This window comes from Camellia sinensis, chromosome 1 (assembly GCF_055761805.1).
Source record: "Camellia sinensis isolate YWXY chromosome 1, ASM5576180v1, whole genome shotgun sequence".
In the NCBI taxonomy this organism is placed as follows: domain Eukaryota; kingdom Viridiplantae; phylum Streptophyta; class Magnoliopsida; order Ericales; family Theaceae; genus Camellia; species Camellia sinensis.
Genome location: NC_138961.1, coordinates 156,628,476 through 156,653,867, shown reverse-complemented (window position 1 = coordinate 156,653,867; position 25,392 = coordinate 156,628,476). Strand labels below are relative to the sequence as shown.

Genomic DNA, 25,392 nt, shown 5'->3' with positions numbered 1-25,392 from the left:
TCGTATTACTGATTATTTCTTCCCCTATTGTCGTACTTCCATGTTCCTCATTTAACAATTTCTCAAAATAATTCTTCCATCTTTCCTTAATCTCATTATCCTTCACCAATACCTTAGAATCCTCACTCTTGATGCACTTTACTTGATTAAAATCTCTTGTTTTCCTCTCCCGTATCTAAGAAAGTTTGTATACCCTCTTCTCTCCCTCCTTACTATCTAGTCTAGTATATAGGTCATCATAAACTTTCAACTTAGTCTCTCTCACTACTTTCTTGACCTCCTTATTAGCCAATCTATAGCTCTTAAGGTTTTCCTCAGTTCTATCCTTCTGCCACTTTTTAAAGCACTCTTTTTTTGCCTTAACTACCGCTTGGACCTCTTCCCTCCACCACCAAGTTTCCCTAGAGCTGGGTCCCGTTCCTTTCGACTCTCCAAGCACTTCCCTTGAGATTCTCCTCATACAACTGGCCATCGAATTCCATATAGTGTTAGCATCACCTTCTAAGTCCCAAGTACCTTCCTTATCCATTCGATTCTTAAATATTTCTAGTTTATCCCCTTTTAAGTCCTATCATCTCGTCCTACGACACCCACCATCCTTCTTAGCTTGGTATTACCCTCTAAAACATAAATCTAGTACCAAAATCCTATGTTGAGAGACCAGACTCTCTCCAGGAATCACCTTACAATCATTGCATTTTAGACAGTCCACTTTTCTCACTAAGAAATAATCTATTTGGCTCTTAACTAATTCACTCTTAAAGGTTATCAAATGCTCCTCCCTCTTCTTATACATAGTATTGGCCACCATCAAGTCAGAAACCAACGCAAAATCTAAGATTCTCTCTCCAGCCTCATTTCTGTCACCAAAACCGTATCCACCATGCACCCTTTTATAACTTACTTTATCTATACCCACATGGCCATTAAAATCTCCACCTATAACCAGGCTCTCTCCTGCGGGTATCTCCTGTAAGATCTCATCCATTTGCTCCCAAAAATCCCTCTTAGTCTGATCATCTAACCCTACTTTAGGGGCGTAAGCGCTAATAATGTTCACTATATTCCCTCCAATAACTAGTTTAACTAACATAATCCTATCTCCTTTCCTAGTGACCGCCACCACACTTTCCACAAGACCCTTGGCAATTACGATTCCTACCACATTCCTGCGTCTATCCTTACCACTATAATAAAGTTTAAAACCAGTATCCTCAATTTCCCTAGCTTTCGCTCCCGTCCACTTAGTTTTTTGTATGCAAGCTATACTAATTCTCTTCCTAATCATAATATCTACCAATTCCATCGTCCTACCAGTTAAGGTTCCTATGTTCCAAGTGGCTATCCTAAACCTATAGTCTTGGATTAGCTTCTTTACCCGCGCTCATCTAGAAAAACGCGGAAACCTTTGCCCATTTTTCATCGCACCCAGGCGTCGATGCGGCACCCCTTGCTCACTTTTCGAAACACCCGGAGACAGGCGCAACGCGTCACTTGAGGGGAACGACCTAGCATTTAAACGATTCAAAGTAGGATTCATTTTCATAAGGGATCCGAGCGGCTTTTTTACGTGTTGACTGTTGGCTACCTAGCATTTGATGCTGAGGATAAACTTAAACAGGTTTTGCGGGATAAGTTATAAGAGAGGAGGCAGAATTAAAATAAACACAAACTTCACAAGCTCCAGGGTGAAGATTTAGTGGTTGGTGTCAAAACAACCTAACTAAACAGAGAGAGGTCAACAAGTTATTGTATATGCTCTTATGGGATTCAAATTCAGAAATGTAAACAAGCATTTTTCTCATGCAAATACTCTGAATCATTTTGCTTCTGCTCGTAACATCTTAACTCCTAAAATGCCATCAAACAAGCAGTCCCCATTTACAGGCCTTTTAATTGTTCCATGGGATTGAGCAAATATTACAGTTCTTCAAAACAAGTTGTATCTCCGCACCATGATTCATGAATACAGCTTCTCAAGTCTGATGCAGTCATAACACTAACAGATACCTTCAAGCTACTGGACAATAAGTGAAACTGGAAATTTGCTAATCTAATGCTAGGCCTATTTGTGCAAGAACAAATTGTAGCCTATGGGAGAGACACCTTGAAATATTAATGGAGAAGAAATGACAGTTACAGACCAAAATCTACTTCAGCACGCTTCAGCACAGATGTTACCATTGAGAAAAATTCCGGTTCCTTGTCCTTTATATCTTCAAGTGTCCTCAACTCATGTTCATCAGCCTAAGTGAAAAAATAAAATAAAATGAAGACCATGTAACGCCAATTAGAAGTGCACAAAAAAAAAAAGAAAAAAAAAAAGAAAAAGAAAGGAAGAGAGAGAGAGAGAGAGAAAGAATATGTTTTACATATGACAAATCAAGTGGAACAATTTGTCAAGATTGTACTAATTGTGTCGTCAAAAACTTCTACACACACACAAAGCGAGCTCATTTCCAAACTAAATAAAATATATATCCATTGAGCAACCAACCACCATGTTAAGCATCAACTAATTTAGAAGCTACACCATACAACAGTTAATGGTGGAATTCAAATTTAATAGAGATTAAGGTGGAATTTAGCAATTACTTTTTTGGTTGCTTTTTTAAATCTAAAAAAGCTAATGCGATTGGTAATTGCCAAAAAAGTTACTTTTTTGTTAGTAGAAATGTTTACTTTTTTACCCTTTTTAGTTACTTTTTTAGCTCAAGACAAACAGGCTTTTGCTTTGTTACTTGTTGCCAAAAACAGATTTTTTCGCCCATGCCAGACGGAGCCTAAATTTGACAACACATTCAAAGGAAACAACAATAAAAACAAAAATCAAAACAATCCCTCTCTCTCTCTCTCTCTCTCTCTCTCTCTCTCACACACACACACACACACACTAGTTTTCCACAGGTTGTAGCTAAACAGTACATACAAATATAAGATCAAATGATTGCAATACCTCTTTAAATCTTAGAAGAATTAAATTTGAGATGGAAGCAGGCTTTGCGCTATCCCACCTGAGAGGTTACCATGAACAACAGCAGAATAATATAACAGAAATAGGACACAACTAACAATCTGAAAACATCCAACTTTCTGAAGACACATAGCTGTATGTGTCAGAAAATAGTTAGATATTTGAGAAAGCACTATGAGATAAAAATGAATATATAACTAATGTATCATATCACGCAACTATGACATTACACATGATGTTAGTTAATGTATCATATTAGATGACATTCAGAAATGTTAATGCATTAATGTTGCTCAAATGTATAGATCTTAATTAAAAATAGCTATTATCTAGGCAAGTTATACTGTTATAACCAAAACCAATCACTATTATCTAGGCAAGTTATACTGTTATAACCAAAACCAATCAATCAGAATAGTGGAAGACTAGAGACTAGACAGTCTAGACTTCCTTAATTGCAGCTGGTTTTGTTTGCCATGCATTCAAGAATAGATGATTTTGACAATTAGTCCTGGGTCCTGCATGTGTAAGTTGTACCAAGGAAAAAGGCAAGCCTAAACTAATGCACAAGACCAATGTGTTATTCGCCAACTTCTTTACAATTTTTGTATTTTCAATCAGGCACCCACTTTCCTGGAGTCCCCACTTTTACCTCCAAATAGAGTGGAGGGCGACAACCTCCTACTACAACACAACGTCAAAAGAAGAATTCTAAAATAATAATTCAAGTCCCCAAGCATGAAATAACGTCATTCAAGGAAACTTTTTGAATGTCACCAAAATGTTCTCATATTATATTCTTGTTACGTCTCCAAACAATTAATTTTGCTTTGCAGGCTTTTCGGAAGAATAAACTGGGATTGGCTTTTTAGAGAATTTTTTGTTTTTAGTTTACTTTTGTAAAAAATTTAGAAAGCTTTACACTTTTAGGTTCTACTCGACTAAACAGACCAAAAAAATAAAATAAAAATAATAACTGGAAATAATCCACTAAATATATATATATATATTTTTGTAGTCTTTGGTGAACTTTTTTTGGATTTTTTCAACCAAAAAAAAAAAAAAAAAATCCTTTTTAGATCCTTGTACATTAGATGGACCTGAAAAGAAAATTTGACACATTTGGAAGAGAAAAAAAATGTTCAGAAAAAAATGTGGCATTTTTAGGTTGATCCCAAACTCAGCTAATTCATAACATGATCAGTCCAAAAGCATTCCACAGAATCCATACCTAACAAGCATTAAGTCATTGATAGAACGCCACATTCCTCGCCCTACAGCTTTTGTAGATTGCTCTCTTGCACTTCCTCCATGCCACAATTCTTTTACAATATACATAACTTCTTCAACATCTACCTTAAAAGAGTGACCCAAACCAATGGGAAAAAATATACATATAATTAATACATAAAGATAAGCAAGATAAAGTATTCAATGCCAGAGTAAGAGATTACCAGAAAGCAATACATAAAGGATTTCAAGAAAAACAATGTACTGAAAGAAGAATTCAAAAAATTGGCAAGACCATTCCAGCCACAATTGTTTCTCTTGCTTCCTCTAAGGAAGGAAAAGTCTAAATAGGTCTCCATTTCTTGCGAATACTTGCAAGATTCAAATATTTAGATGACAAAGTTTCCAAAAGCACCAAAAAGGGGTGCACTCAATTACATGCAAGTTATAAAGAAAACAAAACAGAGTTCCTACTTCTACTACAAAAAATAAAATAAAATAAATAAATAAATAAAATCTGCAAACAGAGTTTTACAAAATCATACCATGACTAAAGGAATAGGCTTATTTTTCATATCACACAACTAAACAAAAAGTTCACTCATCTAGGGGGTGTTTGGTAACGTTTATGATCATGCAACTAAACAAAAAGTTCACACAACAAGTTTTGCAATTGCAAAACAAAACTATTGCAAACTCTACCAAGGAGGTTTGCAAAAAAAGACGACGGCCATGGTCTATCTCTCGCTCTCCTCCCTATCTCTCTCCCTCTCTCTTTCATGGGTATATATGCCTTACCCTCACCTTCTCATGGTTGAAGAAGGGTCATCACCCTCCTCCCTACGCACTCCCCAATTGCAGATAGAATAGGGTGCAAATGGGGGCTATCATTAGGTTAATGATTAGCTATGTTAGAGTTTACTCTACTAGGCAAGTTTGCACATCACTAACATTTTGCAGGTGAGAATCAGGACGCTTAGGCTCTACATTGAAGTGTGGAGTTGTTTGGGTGTTTAACTCTTTTGCACTCTTGAACATAGAAACCCATATATGTATTTGTTTTTATCATGTTTTGTAATCTATGAGATACTTGGACACTGGGAATGCCTTATAGTAGAATTTATGAGATAACATGAGTTTTGAAAACTGTGACAAACTTTTTGCAAAACAGTGACAACGGAGTGGTTGCAGTTGAGATTGTGGGGGCTTGGGGGCTAAGGATGAGGAGTGGTCTATTTGGAAGAAGAAGAATTTCCTTTGTGTTTGCAAATTGCTAGCCGTCTCTTTTGGAGGTTTCGAGTTGGAAGCCTTACAATGCATGGAGGTTATCGATGTAAGGTGGAGGCAGGAAGGCCGTGAGTTTCGGATAAAAAAGGACGGAGCTCAGGTTCCAGTACGAAGGATAGGGAACTTAAAAGATTGCAATTCTCCCTCAATTATGATCGTAGATTACAGGGAAATCTCTTAGAAGGGATTGGCAGTAGAAGCGATAAGGGGAAGGGTGGCGGTGTGTGGGGAAATTAAGGATGGCTGGAGTGGCTTGCGTTTTGTGTGTGCGTGCGTGGGCGTGCATGTGTGTGTAAGGGTGGTGCCCCCTTGGCACCCACTTAATACAATCTCTTCTTATTACTTGTAGAGAAGAAATCAAAAAAGAAAGAGTCCACTTCTATAGCTTGTCATTTGTTAACCCTTTTGAATTAATGTACGAAATTTGTATGGGTGACAGATCCTTGTCCTATCTTTTTTCTTTTTGATATATTATGGGCCAAATATGAGTTTAATTTAGTGAGTTTCATGAATTTTACTACCGCTGCGCAAGGTCTGATCATAGTGACTTGTTTTGATCATAACTAGAGCTATACTTAATATAATTGAGTGTTTCAAGTGGAGTTTGAAAATAGGCTCATAGTAGATTATTCCTGGAAACTTCCATGACTTTTAAACAAGTATTTTAGGAGAGAATCGATTTGAAGTTGACGGTGCTGTGCAGAATTTTTGTGCGCCACAAAGGAGTCGACTCATTCTCACAAAGGAATTGACTCAAAAGTGCTGCAAAGGTCGATTTGCCCCTCTGCGCAAATGAGTTTACTCATTCTCACAGAGGAGTTGAGTCAGTTGACTCAAAAGCACTGCAAGTTCAAATTCATTCCCGAACTAGATTGAGCCGACTCCATGTTTTTTTAAGTCAACCCCTTGCCCTTGGTCGATGGAGTCAACTCAATCTTTCAGTGGACTCATTATCAACTCATTCATGCAGATTTTATTATTATTATTATTTTTAAAATTGTTTTCAAACCTCTCAAATTGTTTTTAATTGACCTTTTCCCCCTAGTTCTACCCTTTTCCCTTTACTTTCCTCTTCCCCCCTCATGTCCTCAAAGTCACATGATCTGGGGTGTGACAGGCTTCCTCCCAAAATCTCAACATTGACTCACAAGTCACAACCACAAAAATGGTACCCTTTAGAAAAGGGACTCACACGCAAAGGGCTCTTTGAAAGGCAAACCGACAAGGCCCCTATCCCTTTGTCAAACCCATCCAATTAACACCATATTTCGCAAGATCAACCTGCTTACTCAGTCTTTCTTTTCTTCCCTGAATCTCCAAAATCATTGCCCAGTCATCATGCAACCCACTGGAATGATAGTTAGAAGTCCATCTGACTCACCCTATCAAAAGAACATCTATGCACTCCCCTAATCTTATTTAGAGGAAGGAAGGAGAGAGAGAGTTGGCAAGGGAATCCAAATGACAATAAACTGATGGACGGGGATTCCGGTGCCTCATATACTCTGGGCTAAGAGTGAAGGCCATTGCATGTCATGATTGTGAAGCGAAGTCCCATATCGCCTGAGTACTAAAGTAATGTCAAGTATATAAGTGTGAGGGCACCCTCATCTCAATAGTTGGCTTTTGGGGTTGAGTTCTACCTAAGACTGTGTAACATGATACCAAAGCCGAAGTACTCAAGGATGGGTAGGGTGCGTGTCGCTAGCCTGCATGCCGCAGGTGCTACCAAGTGAGCACATTGGGCATGAAGGAGGGAGTGAAGCGAAGTCCCACATCGCCCGAGTACTAAAGTAACGTTAAGCATATAAGCGTGAGACCACCCTCACCTATTAAACTAGCTTTTAGGGTGAGTTCTATCCAAGACCGTGTAACATGGTATCAAAGTCAAAGTACTCAAGTGTGTGTAGGATGCGTGTCATTGGCCTGCACGCCACATGTGCTGCCGAGTGAGCACTTTGGGCATGAGGGAGGGTGTAAAGCAAAGTCTCACATAGCCTGAGTACTAAAGTAATGTTAAGCATATAAACGTGAGGGCACCCTCACCTCAATAGCTAGCTTTTGGGGTTGAGTTCTACCCAAGACCGTGTAACAATGATGACTCCCTCAAATTAGACAATGTCGGCCACAAAAGGCCAGAGCTTAATATGGCAAAGCCCTGGAAGACACCATCCTTAAAGCTTTTAAACCCGCACCAAGTATACAAAGAACAGAGGGAGAGAAGATGCTGCTAGTGACTCACCCTAGAAATACTGGGGAACAAACCTGCTGACACTGTGAGAGATTAAGGACAAGAAGCAATTTACCAAACCATATCTCCAAAACCCATTCTAATCATACAAAAGAAGATTTCTAGAGTCTTGACTAGCACAGTCAAAGAAATCAGCAGAATCAATATTGCAAACCACCGTCAAAGTTCGATGTTATAAACAGGTACCTATGAGCTCCATGAGTGAAGAGATCACACAAACTGCGGCAAACTAGGATGAAAACTTAGGGTCAAAACAACCACATGTGTTTTCCGTGAAATAGATTTGTGCAGTAAAGTTGTTTTAGTCACACAACATAAAGCTTTACGGCACTGTTATGTAAAAAAAGCATTTAATTGTGTTGAATTGCAGCATGCTGGAAATAGTAAATGGACGTTTCAAAACCTTTTGACAATTTACTCAAGAATAATGACATGGCATGCCAATCTAAAAAAAATTCTTACAAGAATCCCAACAGTCCAAATTCCTGAAAAACTAAAGCTTCAAACCCATAGGAAAGCTAGTAGGGCATATTTGCAGCTATGTTTGTTTAACATTCAACTTCCTTGCAACATTTTGCTGACACTTAAGATTTTAATGAACCTAATACATACTAAATTAGGAATTCCCTTTCTGCAATAACATGTACGTAAAATGGTATTTATGGTCAAAACACAGAATGAAATAAAGGCCTATGTACAGTTTTTAGTGCTCCAAGAGAATATTTAATAGCTACAATGAGGAAGGGAATTGTAAGGGAAAAAAAAAAATCTCCCTACCTGTACTTGCATGGATGTGCCATATAATAACTCCTCGTGTTCAATAAGGCGCTGATGGAGCACATGGTAGTGATCCATTCCAAAATTCACCACTGGCTCTGTTTGAACTCCCAACCCTGCCAGTTGTGTCACAATATAGGAAGCCATGACTTGTCCAAAAATTGCAGGAATGGTACCAAGAACTGGAATGATCCGAACCCTAAAACCCGGTACAATCTGAAATCAAGATATTCAACATTAGAATTAACTCATAATGTTTTAATAATACGACACAACGACCAAGTAATTTAGAAGAGAAGGTTCAAAGCTATGAAGCACCAACACTTGAAAACAAGTGTTGTAGCCATGTTGGACATAGTGACACGGCGGGGACACGTATGGAACACGCCACATGGTGTGTCCCTTTATTTCAAATTTATTTATTTATTTATTTTTATTTTTATTTTTTTCAGGGGACACGCTAGGGACACATCAATTAGTTTTTTCCCTTAATCTTTGGTGCTTTTGATGGATGATGAATGTTGAATGTTTATTACTTTTTTATTAGATTTAAATAATGAATAGATAATCCATAAAAAAGATAAACAATAAGAGTCAACTTAAGAGTGAGGTTTTATATATTTCGAATTAGTATTAGATTTTGTTAATTTTGATTGTTTGTGGATGTCATATTAATCTACGTAGCAAATATAAATATATAGAAAATCCCCACCATGTCTCTGTTCCTATTCTTTTGAAATCAACATATTTCGTGTTCGCATTCACATCCGTGTCTGTGCTTCTTAGGTTCAAAACAATTTGGGAAAAGGTTCTAATCTTTCTTTCAAAATTGTTAAGGTCAAAATTGTTTATAAATATAAATAAATAGAAGAGAGCGAGAGAGAGAGAGAGAGAGAGAGAGAGAGAGAGAGAGAGAGAGAGAGAGAGAGAGAGAATAGAAATCAATACTTTAAAGGAACAGGTAAACATCCTTACTTGATAGTCTGAAGGATTTTCTTCTTCTCCACTAGGTCCCTTAAAAGGAAGCAACTTTGCCTTTGGTTTCTCTAAAGAAAAAACTACAGGAATGCCACCTTCAATACCGTGATCTTTCCTCAAACGGTGCCTTACCTACAAATAGAATTAACTTGGTAAGAAAATTCAACTCATATAATCAAGCTATTATCCAAAATTGACTCTAGAGCAAAGTTTTTAAAGGTGCGTAACATGACATGTTTTACTCCTCATGAGGCGAGGCGTTAACCTCAAGGCATAGAGGCATAAGCATTTCAAATTTTAATTTTTTTAATTTATTAAATATATAAAATATTTTAAATAGCAAAAATTATTAAAACTTAAATATAAAAGTGTAAATACGTTTCTCCTCAAGACGTCAAACATTTAACAGCAGAGAAGAAAGTTTGCTCTCATCGAATGTGAAAATGACATTCTTAGCTTCAGTTTTTGAGCTTCTCACTTGACCCTTAGCTTTGTGTTTTTTCTTGGTTGATCATTTACTTGATAATTAATTCCCAATGGAATATGGTTACAAAAGAGGATCTTGTTTTTGTTATGTTTAAACCATGTATTAGACTAAGTTCAACAACCCCCCAAGACAATACTCCTCGTATGTTTATGCGCACAAAGTGTACGAGACGCACCTAAGGCACATGCCTTAAACTGTGATGCACAAGCATTTGGGGAGTGTTGCCTAAAAATCAAAGCATAGATACGTTTTGTATTAGCCTCGCCTCAAGGCGAACCTCAATAATGCCTTTGAAAACTTTGCTCTACAGAAATTTCATAAGCTAGACCATACGTCAAATATTTAAAATCCTTAAAGAATCAGGAGCATCATCAACATATAATTGAGGTATCCATAAGAGTTTCTGAATAATACACTTCGCAAAATATCATATATAATAACAGCTGTTTGACAAAAATTGAAGGAAATGGCTAGTAGTTTTAAAAATATGTATTTGAGAGCAAGCAATCTATGAAGAAAAAAATGTACATCAACTCAATGCTCACGAGAGATATTATAGGGTTTTAAATGAAGTAAAATGACAAAATCAAATGTTTAAAAATGAAGGTTCCATATGGTACGATGTTCCAAATAGAGAAAACCTAAAATACAAACATAAGTCCACAAGAACAAAGAGATTGAAAAGGAGTATTACTGCTCGAGATAGTGGGTCATTTGTTGACTCTCTCAAATCAGCCACACGGATTCTTGTTGGGTCTGCTCTTGCACCAGCTCCTGTTGCAGACAGAACTCTCAAACCCCTACGTACACATGCAGCAAGAAGTGCCACCTATTACATATAATGAAGCAAGAACTTTTAAAATTGAAAAGTAAAACCATCCATCTTAATCGCACTTATTTGAACACATGAATGATTATTTAACAATTGTAAAGTGGGTGACATATAGTATTTTTCTGCTGAAAGCTAAACTTGCACACCCTTCAACCCACCACCTGCATAGTTATTTGAAGTGAAGTCCCACATCGCCTGAGTACTAGAGTAATGCTAAGCATACAAGTATGAGGCCCTCACAGTTATATGCTAAACATTAATCCAGTACTCAGGTGATGTGCGAATTCGCTTCACAAGTTAAATGCAAAAGCAAAAAGAATCTGCAAGTGCAATCTTTTCCAAATAACAAGAGGAATGGTTTGTGTTAGCATGTAAGCTTGCTCAAACATGTGCATGTGAACATATGTGCAATATATTCACACATGAACTCACATCAGTAAGCTATTTGGGCCCAAATGTCCCTATACTTCTGAACAGAAGTAAGGATTGGTAGCTTCTGTAAAAGCTAGTACTAAATTAATAAAAGCACAAATAACAATAATCATTGCTACCAAATAAAATGTGCTAAAAAAGTATACCAATTCCATAAACAAGTTGAATACCTTTGTGTCAATGTTATCAATGCAGTCCAGTACAAAATCAGGGTGGCCAGAAAGAATTTCTTCTTCAGAGGATGTATCATACAATAGTACTCTTGCATCAACATGGCATTCTGGGAAAATTGATGAGAAATGCTTCTTCAGGCAATGGGCCTTGGGAATACCAACATCCTCTCTTATTGCAACAGCATGTCGATTAAGTGATGAAAGAGACACCTGCTCATGTAGATCACAGAATGTTATTAGTATTTTACAAAAATATATAAATATGTAAAAACAAAGAAAAGTAAACATCAAACACATTCTCCCATTATGCATGCTTCTTAAAACAAACCCATTGATCACATACATCATGCATAAAATTAACAAAAGAAAGGCCAGAAACACTGTAGGATTGATCACACATAGTCACATCACAAATCTATACAGATGGAATAAGACTCCAAAAGTGATGTATAAACCAACAAAAATAGGTAATCCAGAACAGAAGACAATATGAGTACAGAAATATTAAGATGCTGGGCTTCACATGAAGATACCTGGTCAAAATCCACAAGGAGGAGCCTACCGACTCCAGATCTCAGTAGCATAGATGCCGCATGACTCCCAACTCCTCCAAGACCAATAACAACAACATATGATGCAGACACTTTCTGTTGGGATTCAATGCCAAAGAACTGAATATTCCTAATAACATAATAAAATTCGTAAGCTATGCTTGAAATGTGGTCATAAAACAAAATTAAACGATACCAAATTCAAACAGGGAAAAAAGGAAAATTAACATATTCAAACCTACACCCTCAACAAACAGACACTTATCTGTTTCTAATATATCCATGCATTCATAAGCGTGTAAATAAATAAAAGTAATACAAAGGTCTACAACCTCTAGCTATGATTTCAATCTTTCAAGTTTTTGACAAAACATCTTTCCTTTTTTCTATTGTCAAGAAAATAAAAACAGGCAATGTTACCAAACACAAACTTAGAAATCCATTAGGTAGCACTGACCTTTTCTATAGGCAGGTATGAACACAAAACACTAGAATTCTTGCTCTCTTAGAAGCCTTTGGCTAATCTTCAACCGTGTAGCTACATTATTGTTAGATTGAGATTGATTCTAAGATTGTGATTTGGTTGGTGAGGTAGTTTGTGGGTTTACGGCATCACAATCAACTTTTGAGAGATATTATGGACTATGACAGATTGTCAACAACAAGGCTGTTGATAAAATGGCTTCCTAGGCCAACCAATGATCAAGCAAATGCATTAGTTAAGTTCATAGAACCTACAATGAGCCCAATTAGGGGTCATTTTAACCTTTTTAACCATTCATCATGGGCATTTTGACTTGTAGTTTTCCTTCTGTGTTATTTTTTGGTTCTGTTATTCTTCTTCTATACAAGTGCTTTTTGAGGCAGACTTTATGTTTGATCTTCAAGATCTTACCACTCTTCTTCCCCATTATGTTTAAATTCTCATATCTTATACTCAAAAATACATTCAAAAAATTAGTCGGATGAAAAAACTTTACTGTCACTTCCTTGTGTCCTTTTCTCCTTTCTTTACCTTCTTGGCTGACCTACGTGGCAAATACACAGCAACTAAAAGAACAACAAAACTGTGAAATGCAAAAGAAGAGTTTAACACATGGAATGCTTTTCTGGATTAGTCCCATCACTACTAACAATTGCAGCTTCTAACTTGTTTTCCGTCAAATATTTCATATGAGAAAATGTTGGTCACACTTCCTTGCATCCATTTCTCTTCCCATCCCTCTTTCTTCCCTACATGGAAAATACCTACCAACTTTAAGAGCAATAAAATTCTGAAATGCAAAATATATTCACATATAGAATACTTGCATAGATCATCCCATCACTCCAAACAAGGTAAGCTTTTAACATTTTTTGCATTCAACTTATCTAGGGCATCAAACTTAGTACCTGGTAAGTTGTTCTGAAACTATCTCATCTTTTAGCAGGTCTACATTAGGTCTCTCGTGGTTCTGATCCCCACAAACGTCGTGGCCTTTGACAGCTCTATCAGGTATAAATCCTTTACCTGTCAACAAGGACTATAAGAATCACAAGCAACATTGATCATTTTCTAAAGTTTCATTGAACATTCTTTATTCACAAAATTATAAAATCTCCATGCACGCATGTTCTCAACATCTGGAGTGTATATGTTTTGGGTGCAATTTCTGCTCTTATAGCTTATGAGGCAGAAATACTTTCAATAAATTGAAAAAAGTTGATTACCTCAAAGCTATGACGCACAGACACTGACACGGACACGGATACGGACACGAGACACGGTAATTTCCAAAAAATGGGGACACGGACACGGCAAGGGACACGGCGATTTATATATATATATATATATATATATTTTTATGTGTAATGTAGATTCGTATTACATTCATTCTAAATCAAAAATTAACAAACACTAATATAGTACCATTAATTCAATAAATATAAGAGAGGCAAAAGATTCAACATCCAACAATAAATATAAGGGGAAAACATCCAACATCTAACATTCAACAATATTCTTCACAAAAACACTAAATAAGAGACAAAGAAGAAGAAAAAAAAGAAAAAAAAAGAAAAGAAGTAGGCCTTTCAAAACTTCAAGTAGATCCAATTTCTTGCACGTCTTCATCATCATTAGCATCACCACCTTTATCTTCGTTTGCACCTCCATCATCTGTAAACAACACAACCTCCATCTCAAGTTCATCAAGTGACAGATTTGCAACCTCAAGCATCCCAACATCATCAAATGAATCAAATGTGTCGCCCGCAATATCCCATAACTTGGTCTCTCCTTCAAGGTATTGTGGGGTTCTCCTTGATAAAAGACGGAGGTTGCTATGAACAAAAACCAAGTCCTCTGCACGTTGGGGTGTCATCTTGTTTCTTCTCATTGAATGGATAAAAGAGTATATACTCCAATTCCTCTCAGCACATGATGAAAAAGAAGGTTGCACAAGTAGCCTTAAAGCCAAAGATTGAAGAGTGGGTGCAGATGCACCATGAACAACCCACCAACTATGAGGATCCATATCACATCTATCTCCAATGGAATCAATGTCAGCAAATGACCCCTCTTTTGTTGAGAACTTAGCATACTCCAAATTTGCTTTAGTGCGCTCCATTGGATCATCAAAGAACCTTTTCAAGCACTTTTTTCTCTCAAGACAAACCTCCTCATCCCTATGTGGGGGAACTCGGCTTGGATCCTCATGAAGCCACACATCACTATAATACCTAAAATGAAAAAAAAATACTACTCATTATAAATGTGAAAGAATAATATTAAACTTAAATTAATAAAAATAGTAAATTGTGTTGTAATCACCTTGGATTCAATGAGTGTGCCAAGCAATGAAGTGGTGTGTTGTTCTTGTTCCACCGGTCTACAAGAATCTGATGTACTACATTATAGAATGTAGACTCATCTTCTAGTCGCTTTCCTTCATGCTTATATATCACCATCTTCACTTTTTCTATCATTGTATCCCACATGTCTTATACTAAGTGAAGAGAAGGTCTATCGGTGTCACAAACTCTAATCATGTCATAAATAGGAGCAATAAAGGAAAGTATGTAGTCAACTTGATCCCACCAAAAGTCATCCAATAACTTATCCTTCACAAACTTGGCCTTGCTAATATCATCATCCCTATAACAACTCCATTTGTCACTGATTACTATTGTTTGGAGACCTTGCTTTATCAACTTGACCCTCTTAAGCATGACAATGGAAGAAGCAAAGCGTGTCTCGGCAACTGAAAGAAGCTTCAAACTCACAAACTCATTGTACATTGCCAACCTCATGGAATGATTACAAATAAAATTCTTGATCATCATCACATCACCCACAATCTCACTAATCCAATTACACTCTTCAAATGCAACTGAATTATTTTCCACATTCTTGGCAGCACAAATATCATTGAGGGTGTGCACAACACAAGGAGTCCAAAAGATGTGAGGAAATTGTGCTTCAATTAGGTGCCCCGCTGCTTTGCAATTTGCGGCATTATCTGTAATGACTTGAACCACATTTTTAGGCCCAACCTCCATAATTACTTCCTTCATCAAGTTGGAAATAAAATATTTGTCCTTTGTTTCCCCTGAACAATCAACCGCTTTAAGAAACATAGGCCCACCTCCGGTAACAGCCATAAAATTTATTAATGGCCTTCGTTGGGAATCACTCCATCCATCACTGACTATACTCACCCCCTTCTCTCTCCATGAGCCTCGAATAGGATCTAACAACCTATCAATGTTTATCCTTTCTTTTTGAAACAATGTAGTTCTCAACATGTTATACTCAGGTGGTACATATCCTTGTATGTTGTTATTTGCAGCAAAAGTAAATGCACTAACATAGTAAGGATTTCTTGCCAAATGAAATGGCAAGACTGCTGAATAAAACATTCTAGCTATCTCACTATTTAGTCGTTCTCGAGCCCCAATGTTAAATGCCTTCATAACAGGGTTACTACTACTTCCACTCCCTAAAGCAGTTGACCTCTTCCTTTTTGATCCATATATCTCCTCCGGTTCATTAAAACATAAACCTAATGATGCACTTGAACTAGGAGGAGGCAATGGGACTTTCTTCAACCTAGAGTTTTTCAATTTCAACTCTGCTTCTGCAATTGCTCTCTCAAAATCAGCTTTATCCTTACTTGTTACTTTTGGACACACTTCTATCCCCTGATTTTTAATTTGCATCAAATGGACTTTTACCCTAATGTATGAACCTTTACGTGTAACCCGACAAAAGTTACATTGAAAAGTATAATTCCCCCCCTTTGCACCAGATTTTTCTAATCTAGTCACATATTGCCACAGTGGCTTATCATCTTCAGCATCAAAGGCAGATGGTGTGTTATTGGCAGAATTTGAACTAGACATTTTTCCTATAAATTAACATTAACATTAGAAGGATAAATAAAAAAACAAAAAAAAGAGCTTAAATAGAATTTAAATAAAACAGAATTTAAACATATAATTAAAAAAAACAGTCTCATCTAAATAAAGAGTTTAAATAAAAAAAACAGAATTTAAATACAGTTTTATATATATACATATATATAAACATATAATTAAAAAAAAAAAAAAGTTCTTACATATATATATATATAAACGTATAAACAAATAAAAATAAAAATAAAAAAGAGTCTTACATATAATATATATCAAAATAAAATAAAAAATAAAAAAAAGAGTCTTATTAATATATATCAAAATAAAATAAAAAAATAAAAAAAAGAGTCTATTACATATAACATATATAAACGTAAAAAAAAAATAAAAATAAAAATAAAAATCAGTCTCATCTCAGTCGAAAGCTGAGAGAGAGAGAGAGAGAGCGAAAGAGAAGGAGACAGAGGCGAAAGAGAGAGAGCGAGAGACGCAGAGAGAGGGGCTTACCTTCGAAGACGACTAGATCGACTGAAACAGAGACTGAGACGACTGGATCAGAGGTCTTCGATCGACGTCGGAGGGTTGCAACTGAGAGACAGAGCTTCGATCGACTTCAGAGGGCTTCGACTGAGAGAGCGGGCTTTGACTGAGAGAGAGAAGGTCTTCGCAGGTCTGATTTTACTCCTTTACTCAGTTGTTCGATTAGGGCTTTGCCCGTTGTTTTTCTTTTCTTTTTTTACTTTATAAATATTATACTTTGACTCCAAATAAATATAAAAAATTCAAAAACGAGCCCCGTCGTGTCCAGAAATGGACACGCGTGTCCCCGCCGTGTCCCCTTCCAAAAAAATCATTAAATTAAAGGAACACGCCATCTGGCGTGTCCCGTACTTGTCCACGGCGTGTCCGCGTGTCGAACACTGCTACGGCATCAATCTTGGAGTGTCCATGCTTCATAGCCTCAAAGTTAGGAGAGGGTGCTTTCAGTTTCTGCTATCCACTTTTAGGGTTGTTTTGGGAAGTGGTTATTTTAGTTAACTTCTTGACTTTTTACGGAAAGACATGCAAAAAAGTAGAGAGAAGAGTTGACTTTTTTGTAGTGACTTTTTGACTTTTTAACTATTTTAGGTGGTTCCCTTAGCTTTAGAAAAGTTACACCAAACAAACCCAATATATTGTCGATGTTTCTAACCCTCTCACTAACCTTGTCACCCACCCCACCACGAAAACAACAAAAGAACTATCCTTCTTTCTTTTGATAGTCTTACAAAAGAACTAACTGCAAGTAAACTTCCTTTTGCCTAATATTGGTAGCGCCATGATAAATAAAAAAATAAAAATAAAAAAAGTGAATAACAGTACAACAAAACCAGAAGCATGCAGTAATACAAACAGCATTCTGTTAAGTATACGTTTAGAAATATGAAAGTAAAGAACTTACCTTCTGAATCAATTACATTCCTACTGGATTGGCTTGCAACACTTCTGCAAAATACACATCAACATTGCACTAAGCTCCACTGAAAGCCCAGAAAGAGAGAGAACAGCAATGAAAAATTAACAAATAGTATATCAGCATAAAGCCATGGTTCATTTTCCTTTTTTCATTTCTGTGATAGATCGCTAAGATGATTCTGAAAAATAAGAAAACCCAAAAAAATTATTGAGCCCACTGACAAACTGAAACACCTATTATTGTTTGGTCAGGTGAACTGAGTTTTTTTTTTTTTTTTTTTCAACTTCTTCAATCGTCCCTTTTGGTTTTCATTGGAAAACGAAAGAACATAAAACAGAATTCCACGAATTCGATTTCGTTTCACTCCCTCCCTTTTTTCTCGGGAAACAAACGCAATGGTGTATTTGATCATACATAGTATTGAAAAGAGTAGACTGACAGAAATGAAATGGATAAAAACAACAATGTATATTTTAACCTGGCGATGAGCCTAAAGAGAGCTATCGTGGTGACAGAACCCAACAGAGCTCCAGCTCCAACCAAAGCCAAACATTTCATTCGCTCTTCCATTTCTATGGCCAACGCGGCGGCTCGTACAAGGCAAGGTTCGATCGCGAGGGCTTTGGGTACATGTCCGATGCGATGTTCCAAACCAAATTTTACACTCCGTTGGATGGAAGGGTTCGGTGAATATAAGAGTAGCAATAGGGGGCTTTTCCCATATTAAACTTATTTTTGTATCTTAATTTCCAAACTAAACCTAGTGTAAACGGAATTTTTAAACTAGGCTAAAGTGCTATTATAAATCGTGCTTTCACTGTTTGAATCTCAAATTGTGATGAATAATGAAAACGCTATTGCAAACCACGCTTTTAATTAAGAAAGCGTGGTTGCAAATCACGCTTTTAACATAAAAATTTTTTCCGAATAAACGCTATTTGAAATAGCACTTTCTGTGGAAATTTTTTTTCTAAAGAAAACGCTATTCTAAATAGCGCTTTCTGTAGTTTTTTGTGAGGGAAACGCTATTTGGATTAGTGCTTTCACTGTTGATAACTACCAACGCGGATTGAAATCACGCTTTCACTGTTTATTTATCTATTAATTTATTTATTTTTTAATATTTTGTTTTTTTTCCTGTTCTCATTGTTTTGGTGATAATGTAATTCATAAAAAATTTTTGGCTTTACTATAGCCATTGTCATGTTAAATTTTTTTTTTTTTCTTTTGTTTTTGTTTTGGTTTAGAAGGTGTAATTCAAAAATTTTACATAATATGGGAAAAACCTCTTCTTTTCATATATTAATTTGTGTTACATCATATGAGAAAAGCCTCTTCTTTATATATTAATTTTACATAATATTTTGAACTAATTACCAAACATTTGGGAATTAAGCCAATTTATACATCATTTAAAATTTTATGGGAAAAGCCTCTTTTCATATATTAACTTTACATAATATTTTTCATATATATAATTTTAAAATCATGTTCATTTAGATATTATTAAGCCAATCATGTTCATTTACAAAATTCATGCTGTCACTGTTCACTACAGCAAGCACGGATTGAAACCACGCTTTCACTGTTCATTTAAATTATATTTAATTTTTTTTTGTAATTTTTTTTTTGTTGTCATTATTTTGGTGATAATGTAATTCATAAATTTTTTTTGGCTTTACTGAAGCCGTTCTCATGTCAAATTTTTTTTTTTCTTTTGTCTTTGTTTTGGTTTAGAAAGTGTAATTCAGAAATTTTTTTTGTCTTTACTAAAGCCGTTTTCATGTAAATTTTTTTTGTTTATTGTTTTGTGTTTGTTTTGGGTTAGAAGGTGATAATGTAATTAATAATTTTTTTTTTGCTTTACTAAAGTCGTTTTCATGTAAAAAAAAATTTCTTTTGTCTTTGTTTTGGGTTAGAAGGTGTTGTTCAGAAAATTATTTTGGCTTTACTAAAACCGTTTTCATTTAAATATATATATTTATTCTTTTGTCTTTGTTTTGGGTTACAAGGTGAGAATGTAATTCAGAAAACCAGTTTAGTAAAACCGTTTTGTACCCATTTTCATTAAAAAAATAAAATTTTTTCTTTCGTCTTTGTTTTGGGTTATAAGGTGACATGCATGCTCTACAGTCCGAAGCACACCCACACACTGTGCAGTTCGACGAGCAACGACGAAGGGTGAAACGCAAAGAGCACCGTGGAGTAGGCCAAGAAGATGAAGGCTACCGCGAGAGCTCCTAAAATAAATTTTGTCAACATTTTTGTAATAAAACTTAATGCATAATATACAAAGCCACTAATTTACTAAATACTCATACAGGCATGAAAACAACATAACTGAAATTACAAATGTAATAGTTTTTAGTTATATAGGTAGTACAGACATAAGTCTCCCACAAAAATACATTGTGGACACCATGAACTGAACACACATTACATACATCCTGGACACCCTGAACTGAACGCACAATACATAAACATAACAGTTAGACAGGCAAACACCTAATTCATGACCTAATATTGCATATTAATAGCCGCAACATTTGACAGACACAATACATAAACATAAACATAAACATAACATAACAGTTATGCTTAGTCTAACACAAACATTACATATTAATGCATGACCTAATATTGCCGAAGTGTAGACATTAACACCTAATTCGCGCTTAAATCGGTAGGTGGCTCAGAGTCTGAATAATCCGAAAGCTCAGCGTCAGAGACAAGTTCAGGATCCTCCATGATACCCTTGATAGCTGCAACATTTGGTTCTGTTTTGTTCTTCTGGGCATCCTTCTTAACTATGTATAGCTGCATATCGCGGGCTAACCTACGGCGCATTTGAGAAATCTCACGTTGTAGTCTTTCACATAGTCGATCAACATTATCAGGATTTTCCTTTTGGATCTCAACAGAACGTGCTTTTGGCACCTTCAGTCGATTTTTCCGACATAATCTTTCCATTTGCACTCGCTCTATAAATAGTGCGGGCCACTTCAGAAGTCTAGCATCTGCTAAACCATATCCTGTTTGATTATTTGATGGATCCATACATGAACCTTCTTGAACTGGATAATACTTGGGCATCAAAAAATGTCGCTTCCCAAACCTATCACGATAACCACAAGCATAATCTAAAACAGGTATTCCCACTCCCTCCCATGAATCGTCTTCAGCATCGCCACGACCCCTTCCCCTTCTTCGTCGTGAACTGTCACCCCTTTGCAAGTTCCTACCACCTTTGCGATTCCCACTCCCTCCTATAAACCATGTAGCCATGCTAATTTTTTAAAACAAATGAATGATAATTTCGTAGGGCGAAATGAGTTGTAAGGTTGTGTCTTCACCTTTAGTCGTTTATATAGTTGGTTATGAACGGCTTTAGAAAGATGCCTCTGCATAATAATCCCACATATATGAACAAGGTATGAGTTGTCACTAGACTGAAAAAACAGAGAAAAGCAAATACTGTGTACCAAGTCACATGACTTGACAATCTATCTGCATATACGGACAAAATAAGGGCATGCTGACTGTAAGGTAAATCAGTGAATTCACTGTTACCATGTGACTTTCTGAATTGAGAATCCCACATATATTAATAAGAGATGAGTTGTCACTGTAATAAAAAAATTGAGCAAAATATTGAGAAAACCAAAGCCTGTGCACCAAGTCACATGACTTCACAATCCATCTGCATATACGAACAAAATAAGGGCATGCTCACTTTAAGGTAAATCAGTGAATTCACTGTTGCCATGTGACTTTCTGAATTGAGAATCCCACATATATCAATAAGAGATGAGTTGTCACTATAATAAAAAAATCGAGCAAAAAATCGAGAAAACCAAAGCCTATGCACCAAGTCACATGACTTCACAATCCATCTACATATACAGACAAAATAAGGGCATGCTCACTGTAAGGTAAATCAGTGAATTCGCTGTTGCCATGTGACTTTCTGAATTGAGAATCCCACATATATCAATAAGAGATGAGTTGTCACTGTATATCAAATAATCGAGCAAAATATTGAGAAAACCAAAGCTTGTGCACCAGGTCACATGACTTCACAATCCATCTGCATATACTGACAAGTCTCTCCACGATTTGACAACTCAATGTTTGAAAAAATGAAGCTTATGTAGGCAATGTTGTGTTTCACTTAGCTATGCATCATTCGTTGTTACGACCCACTATTTGTATAAACAGGAAAAGTATGACTATTTGAATTTTTATTGTCATTTGGAATTATTTTAAAATCAACTTTTGAATATTCGATTTGTAATATTTTGGGAAACATTTACAATCTCAACTTTTGAAATCAACTTTAAAATAATGGTGGATCTTGTGAGTGAAACGTGGGTTAGGTAGGAGTACTTGGCCACCAATGTTTGTGAATATCATGGTGCATTCAAATCTGTCCAGAAAACTGTTGCATTCAAATCTGTCTACAAAACTGGTGTTACACAGTAATTTTGGAAGTGTTGTTCTCTTTGGGTATAAATCCGAAAAATAACAAATCAGCGTCATTAGAACTGGTTACAATTCTAGTTTCTATACTAAGAGAATCGTCAATTTCTTTAAAAAGGTGCAGAAAACAATCTGTTTGGGTATAATTAATTGTAAATAGTGATTCATCCCAACCAAATCAAGTAAAACCAATTGGGTTTTAAACTTAGTCCCCCAACTGGACGAACCACTTGGGTTTGAGCTTGTTTGTCTAGCCCCCGAAGTTTAGTTTTCTGTCAACCCCCCATTCCTTACCGGAGTCATCATTTGTATTGGACTTACAAGAATTGGAAGGTGACTCTTTCTTCTTTCCTGATGGAGATTGAAATTCTTTACGTAGAGGATCCCTATTTGACGAGGCCCAGTTAAGGGAAGCTTTTCACCGAGCTACATGTTCTGTTTTATGTGTTATTGAAGGCGGTAGTTCGTTTGTCTGAACTTTATTAGTCCCCCAACTGGACCAACCACTTGGCTTTGAGCTTGTTTGTCCAGCCCCCAAAGTTTAGTTTTCTGTCAACCCCCCATTCCTTACTAGAGTCATCATTTTTACTGGACTTCCAGGAATTGAAATGCGACTCTTTCTTCTTCCCTGATGGAGATTGAAATTCTTTACGTAGAGGATCCCTATTTCACGAGCCCCAGTTAAGGGAAGCTTTTCACCGACCTACCTGTTCTGTTTTATGTGTTATTGAAGGCGGTAGTTTGTTTCACCGAGTTTAGTTTTCTGTCAACCCCTCATTCATTACCAGAGTCATCATTTTTATTGGACTTCCAGGAATTGTAAGGTGACTCTTTCTTCTTTCCTGTTGGAGATTGAAATTCTTTGTAAATTGATCCCTATTTCACGAGCCCCAGTTAAGGGAAGCTTTTCACCGAGCTACCTGTTCTGTTTTATGTGTTTTAAGTATTCCCATAATTCAATATACATTAATCCATTCATTAATCCAGAACATTCATTAACTCATTGCAATTCAATAAAGAAAGTCATGAACTAATAAATGTGTAGTTATAAATGTAGTTATTTCATAAACTTCAGGTTCATAAAACAAATACTTGAAATACATCCGTACGTTAGATGAACAACAACATTGTCTTACACTCTAGTAACAAACATACGACGCAACATACATACAAACATATATGAAAGATAACGGTGTTTGATTTCTCATTCCTCATCTGACATGTAGTAGTCAGAGAGATATTTTTCATTGTTTAAGACATTATTTCGCTTAGTCACTGTCAAATCTCTGTTGCTTGCTTCTGTCATTTCGGTGGCTAGCTGAAGCATGAAATGTCGACATCTTCGCATCAACATTCTGTTGTTCTCCTTCTTAATTCTGCTAACTGCTTTTTCATAGTCACTCACATTTCGTCTAGCCATGGTCAATGAACGACGATGAGGTACCGGTGTCCCAAAGTTACGCAGATCATTAAACAATCCTTCTTGCTCCCTTACCCTGAACGCCCATTCTGCTCGGATACCAACATAATAATCCTTCGGACTCGAGTACTTTTCGCTCTTGTAGTCATAGGTAAATGGAGGTAGCAGCCACACTTTCGGATTTCTTTGCCAGCGTGAACTTCCTGCACCTCTTGAAGACATTGTTGATAAAATAAAAAAATTAATAATAATAGTAATTGTAGATATATTACTATTGTTATGACTTCAACAAACATCATACTGGGGTATTTATAGACATCATAGTGGGGGTTAACTAGAGATGATCTGGTGACGATAATGCGTGCTGGGGTGCTATGGAAGAAGTGATACACGTGATATTATTTTATGTTATTCATTTCATGCAATTTTGAGTACCCGTGACTTTGTGTACCTGTGATGTAGTCACGGACGTGGTTGTCAGATAAAATCATAATTGTAGGCCAGAGGATCACAATGCAATCCCTTCATATTCGAGTAGTGAGTTGTCAAATAAAACAAAATGCAGTGAGTTGTCACATCGCCACATGAAACTATTTTGTCATGCTTACTTTTGTAATACAGTAAGTAATCACTTGGAATTGACGATTTCAGTACACATAGTTGTTTTCAAAAAATTATAAATGAAATCATAAAATGAAACAACAGCTTTAATTTTCTTTGTTTTAAAGTAATATTGTTCATAAACAACTATGAAACAGAGTGCAAGTAAATACACAACCGTCCAACTCACTTCGACCTACAAAACTATCGTTGTTTTCTTCACCAAAATAATAAAATGGTCACCTGATATGTAAACACGATTGGAACTTTGCAGCCTATATTTTATCTTATTTTCACTTAATGAACTTCACAGTCATCCCATTTTCATTGTTATGCATTTTCTGCTTCTTTTCATAGTCGTATTAATGTGACTTAGATGAATTCTGAAATGTGAGGAAAAAATAAAGCATGTCAGTTGCGCTGCACAAAGTCACATGCATCATGTAATGTGAGGAAAAAAGTCACAACGTATACAAGCATGGCAAAGTCATAAAGTCATATGCATCACTGCATCACTGCATAAAGTGACATGCATCACTGCATCACTGCACAAAGTTACATGCATCACTGTATCACTGCACAAAGTCAGATACATCACTGCATCGCTGCACAAAGTCACATACCTACCTATTATGCCCATGTGAATTATGCAATTCATACAAATTTTGATGGGGTGTCAGAACAAAATAACAATAAACTAATAAATATTTCAATACACCTAAAAACTAAAAAAAATTGTGAAAAAAGAACAAATTAATAAATACATAAAAGTAAAAAATATTGTAGAAAAAGTGGTTTGAACAATGGGTAGAAAAATATATTGTAGAAAAATATTGTAAAAAGACAAAAAATACACTTATTTTAATCATCCCAAACAACCTCTTAATTTTCAACTTCCCTTTGAAAGAAGGTAAAGTTACATTTTTACAGTAGCCAGGCTGACACCATCTGCGGCATAACAGCCGATGATACAGGCCTTTGATTCGTTCATGACTTGACAAAAGTGGAGTCCTGGCAGCCGAATGCACTGTATAAGGTCAGTGGCATGCATGTGATCGAACAGGAAATGC

General features: G+C 36.1%; 2 protein-coding genes across 5 annotated transcripts; both read right to left on the bottom strand.

Moving 5' to 3' along the window:
- Positions 1-1,746: 1,746 nt before the first annotated feature.
- Positions 1,747-18,528, bottom strand: LOC114257638 (NAD(P)-binding Rossmann-fold superfamily protein). 4 transcript variants are annotated; one of them, XR_014340287.1, is made up of 12 exons: positions 18,302-18,528; positions 17,809-17,852; positions 13,365-13,482; positions 11,955-12,102; positions 11,419-11,631; positions 10,679-10,813; positions 9,495-9,629; positions 8,520-8,735; positions 7,929-8,014; positions 4,206-4,326; positions 2,957-3,014; positions 1,747-2,247 (listed from the first exon to the last, which is right to left on the bottom strand). XR_014340287.1 is itself a non-coding variant. In XM_082887652.1 (11 exons), the coding sequence occupies exons 1-11, from the start codon at positions 18,391-18,393 to the stop codon at positions 2,137-2,139; spliced, it is 1,395 nt and encodes a 464-aa protein (XP_082743778.1). In that variant the 5' UTR covers positions 18,394-18,528; the 3' UTR covers positions 1,747-2,136. The 4 variants fall into 4 exon arrangements, 1 of the variants encoding a protein (XP_082743778.1); XR_014340283.1 differs by lacking the exon at positions 7,929-8,014; XM_082887652.1 differs by lacking the exon at positions 7,929-8,014 and having other exon boundaries at positions 4,206-4,330.
- LOC145798761 (uncharacterized) lies at positions 13,913-14,951 on the bottom strand. The gene is made up of 2 exons (XM_082887661.1): positions 14,785-14,951; positions 13,913-14,693 (listed from the first exon to the last, which is right to left on the bottom strand). Exons 1-2 carry the CDS (start codon positions 14,949-14,951, stop codon positions 14,054-14,056), a joined length of 807 nt encoding a protein of 268 aa, XP_082743787.1. The 3' UTR covers positions 13,913-14,053.
- Positions 18,529-25,392: the final 6,864 nt, after the last annotated feature.